This window comes from Octopus sinensis, linkage group LG15, assembly GCF_006345805.1.
Source record: "Octopus sinensis linkage group LG15, ASM634580v1, whole genome shotgun sequence".
NCBI classification, from domain to species: Eukaryota; Metazoa; Mollusca; class Cephalopoda; order Octopoda; family Octopodidae; genus Octopus; species Octopus sinensis.
The window spans coordinates 43650394-43654393 of record NC_043011.1 but is presented as its reverse complement, the minus strand read 5'-3'; the positions used below and the strand labels follow the sequence as shown (position 1 = coordinate 43654393).

The following is a 4000-nucleotide window of genomic DNA, read 5'->3' as shown; positions in this document are numbered from 1 at the left end:
TGCTTAACTGGTACTTATTTTTATCGACCCCCAAAAGGACGAAAGGTTAAGTTGGCAGAATTTGAACTCAAAAATGCAAAGACAGACGAAATGCCACTAAGTATTTTGTCTGCTAATGATTCTGCCCGCTCATCACCTTCATAATAATAATAATAATAACAACAACAATAACAACAACAACAATAATAATGACAATAAAAGTCAGAAAAAGGTAAAAGTTAATTTAAGCTGATATAGGAATGGCTACGAAGTTCCATAAGCAGATCTTGTTCACTGGGTTCCTCGAGTGAACGTCGAAACATTGCATGTAAAGAGAGTAATTCCGTTGTTTCTTCCATTGATTCCGTTCGATCTCTCATGCCGAGGCCAAGTCTGTCCCACTTCATGATGAAGTTCTCCAAAATCAGGGCTGTCAACAAATTGAGAACGATGACAACGGAAAACAACCACCAAAATACGAAATAAAGATAGGAAAATTTTGAGGTTGCAGATGCGTATGCTGAAAGGAATACCTGCCAGTTATTAACGACCATAATGTCCCAGAGGACCATTAAGGACGAAGCAAAGTCATCGAAATTATTGGCCCAGTACTCCAATTGTTGATATGAGCCACATTTAGAATGGTGTTTCGAAGCAGCATCTAGTTGGGACTGTGGAGAAAGAAGGGTGGATTCGGAATTGTTTACTGGGTTGTAAGTGATGGCACCCTGAAATAGTTCCATTCCGAGTAGGGCATAACTGTAAAAAATGACAACAAGAATTCCTGCAAAGGCTTTCAGATTCTGTACAAGATCCAGTAATGTGCTAGCTACCAATGCCAGTGTTTTTATCAAAGGGATAATACGGATTAAGCGTATTATAATAAGAATATTGGTAAGACGGATTAAGTTCCGCAAAGACGTCACGCCTTCAATGAAAGAGTCTTCGTTGGAAAATGGTAAACCATACAAAACAACTGTGACCATCTGGACTACGACCAGAATTAACGTAATTCCACAATCATATACACAACCTTTAAAGGAGAAATACCGTTTGATACCAGCTGCCCATATTTTCAAGAACTGTTCCATGACATAGTAGATAAGAAAGACAAAGTTTCCAGCCATTAACAATGTATGGGTCGATGCCATAGATTTTTCATATTGAACATTTAGCTGGACAGTCAATAAGATTACATTTAAACAAGCTATAAACATACTAAAATATAAGAAATAAATGTGGTTGGCCATTCTTTGGAGCATCTGAAGGGCAGTGTTATTAACCCACACGATAGGGGGTGGAGTTTTTACAACCACGAAGATACGGTCAATGACTGAGAAAATATCTTTAAACTGAGCAAAGTTCAAAAAGGATTCGGAATAGACACAGATTTTCTGATGCATTTTTGACTTGACAGTTTTAGACAGATCTGCCATTTCTATCACCCTTTGTATGACACTCAGCTCCACCGTAGAACTCTCACTGATCACGCTTTGTTGATTCAAAACACTAAATGCAGCAAAAATTGCAACTCGGCGCCGGAAAAGACTTGATTGCATAGAATTGAGAAAATATCCACGGAACTGGTTGTATATGACTGCCGTTAGCATGTTCATAAAACAGTAAAGACCAATGGCAAGGAACAGGACAAAGTAAATACTGTACAAACGGTTTTGGTTATAAGCTGGCATCATAATGTCAGGATTGTTAGCAGTGGTCAGTAGAATTAACATACTCATAAAAGATTCACTGAGGTTCTTGAAGTATTTCTTTTCTTCTTTAGTATTTGGCGGCAAAATTGTGTTGTTTGTGACATTGTATTTTGTGATGTTCTTCCAGTCGACATTCTGCGGAGGCTGAGGAAATATCAACATGCCCAGCAGACTAAAGACATAGAGGTGGAAAGCAAGCATGAGAAGAATACTGAATACCTCCGGAACAGTTCTCCGCAAACAGTTGACAATTTTCTTCATGAGGGACGAATGTTGCAGTATAAAGAACGGTCGGAGCATTCTGCGGACTCGGACCACTTCATTACAACCAACGCTCACGGACACAGACCAGTCGATAAATGAGACAAGCAATACAATCACATCTGCTATCATCCATTTCGATGCTAAGAATTGTTTTAAACCAACAGCATAGATTTTAGTGGAAAGATCAACAGCCAGGAGCAGCAGACACATCATTTCAACTGACTGTGTGGTCAAGCACGACAGTTCAATCCTCGGATCCTGTTGCTTGATACTGGAGCTCCAACTCAACGAAGAAGGGAATTCGAAAAACGCAAGCGAATGAAGTATAATGATGGTGACGTACCTGATACAGGTGAGGAAGCGTGAGTAGTGGAATCGGTAAAGCTTCAAAGATGCCGTGTCAACTTTATGATGTATGGAACGGTAGGTGTTGGCATCTTCTACAAAGACGACCGCCTGGAGAACGGCATCGCTTTCGTCCATTAGATGAACGTATTGATTATTTTGTTGGGATGGATGGTGGTACTGGTGGCTCTCGCTCAATAAACATCTACCGTTGTCATTTCGAAATTGGACACTGCCAGTCGATGGAGTATGAGGTTTGTTTCTGCTGATGCTGTTTGTAAACATTATAGATGTAGGGTCGTCATTAGCAGCAGCAGCAACAGTAGAAGGAGAAGGAGAAGAAGAAGACACGAGATTCGGGTTTCTGTCATAGTCTGTTTGTTTCGATGGTAAAGCTGTTGGTGAGGTTTCCACCGGAGACGAAGAATTGCTTTCATTGGCAACTTTCGGATACTGCATCTCTCGCGAATCAAAAGACATCTTGAAGAAATCTCTCACAATATTTGGCACACGCGATCAGTTATTTATTATATTTCTTCTGAACCTTTCTTTTCTGAAGTGCAAGGTGTGTATAAAATATTTTTTTCTCCTCTGTTAGACTCTCACAGTTAAAATATCTTATTTACATTTATATATATACACACACACACACAATAAACTGTGTAGTTGTAAAAACAACAGAAAACGGAGCAAATATATAATTTTTGTTGATGCTATTGTTTTCGTTATTGAAGAATAAAAAATATATTTCTTTTAATTGTTGCGTTGTTATTTTGACTGTCTGTTCTATTTAAAGACGAGGGGGGCATCAGACTTTGTCGTTGTTGATAATTTAATCTTCAAGTAAAAAAATTGGCCTCTTCACACTGTGGCCTTTATCACATTATCCCTTTTTTTTTATCGTCTCCCCGACACAAAGATATGTCACACAGATACTTATATGAATGTATATAGATATAGCGAGAGTAAAAGAGAGAGATAAATATATATTTAGACAGACCAACGGGTTCGTCGTTAAATTTCTTCTTCTTCGTCGTCTTCTGAGATTTCGGTCATTCTGGGTTTATTTGTGGACAAAAACATCGACATAAACAACTTCATCGCTCTTCTATAAACACCACAACAACTGCAGCAACTCTGTAGCGCAGCTGCTTCGAGGGGGCAGGGCTTCTTCTGCTTCTTCTTCGTTTCAAAGTTGGATTTCTCTTAGTTTTTCAATGAAAGATTTTTTTTTTATGAATGGCCGGTGTAGCGCCTCTGATGTACCACTTTGACATTTATTCCGGCCTCTCTGTCTCTATTCTTTCTTTCTCTATTTTGATATATGTATGTACAGTTATTTCCTTATGTGTATGTATGTCTCTCTGTGTGTGTGTGTGTGTGTGTGTAGTATATAGACACGCCCAAACCAAAAAAACCCGCGGTGATGACGCAAACGTAAAGAAAAATAACCACTCGCTTAAATCTCCTTTCACCCATAATTGAAATTAGTTTTCTTTGCTAACTTTTATTCAACGCTTTTATACTCTGTAGCAGTAGACACCTTATCACTTGCTAACTACATCCGGCATCAAAACACTGCTACTACTTCTACTACAGTAACAACAACAATAACAAACCTGTTTATATATTCCAACGTGACTTTATTCAAGTTTTTTAAAAAATGCATGGTTGGTGGATCCTAGGAATTTAACACAACT

General features: G+C 38.5%; 1 protein-coding gene across 1 annotated transcript; it reads right to left on the bottom strand.

Moving 5' to 3' along the window:
- Positions 1 to 204: 204 nt before the first annotated feature.
- Positions 205 to 3579, bottom strand: LOC115219810 (two pore calcium channel protein 2-like). The gene has a single exon (XM_029790085.2). The coding sequence runs from the start codon at positions 2778 to 2780 to the stop codon at positions 219 to 221; it is 2562 nt and encodes an 853-aa protein (XP_029645945.1). The 5' UTR covers positions 2781 to 3579; the 3' UTR covers positions 205 to 218.
- Positions 3580 to 4000: the final 421 nt, after the last annotated feature.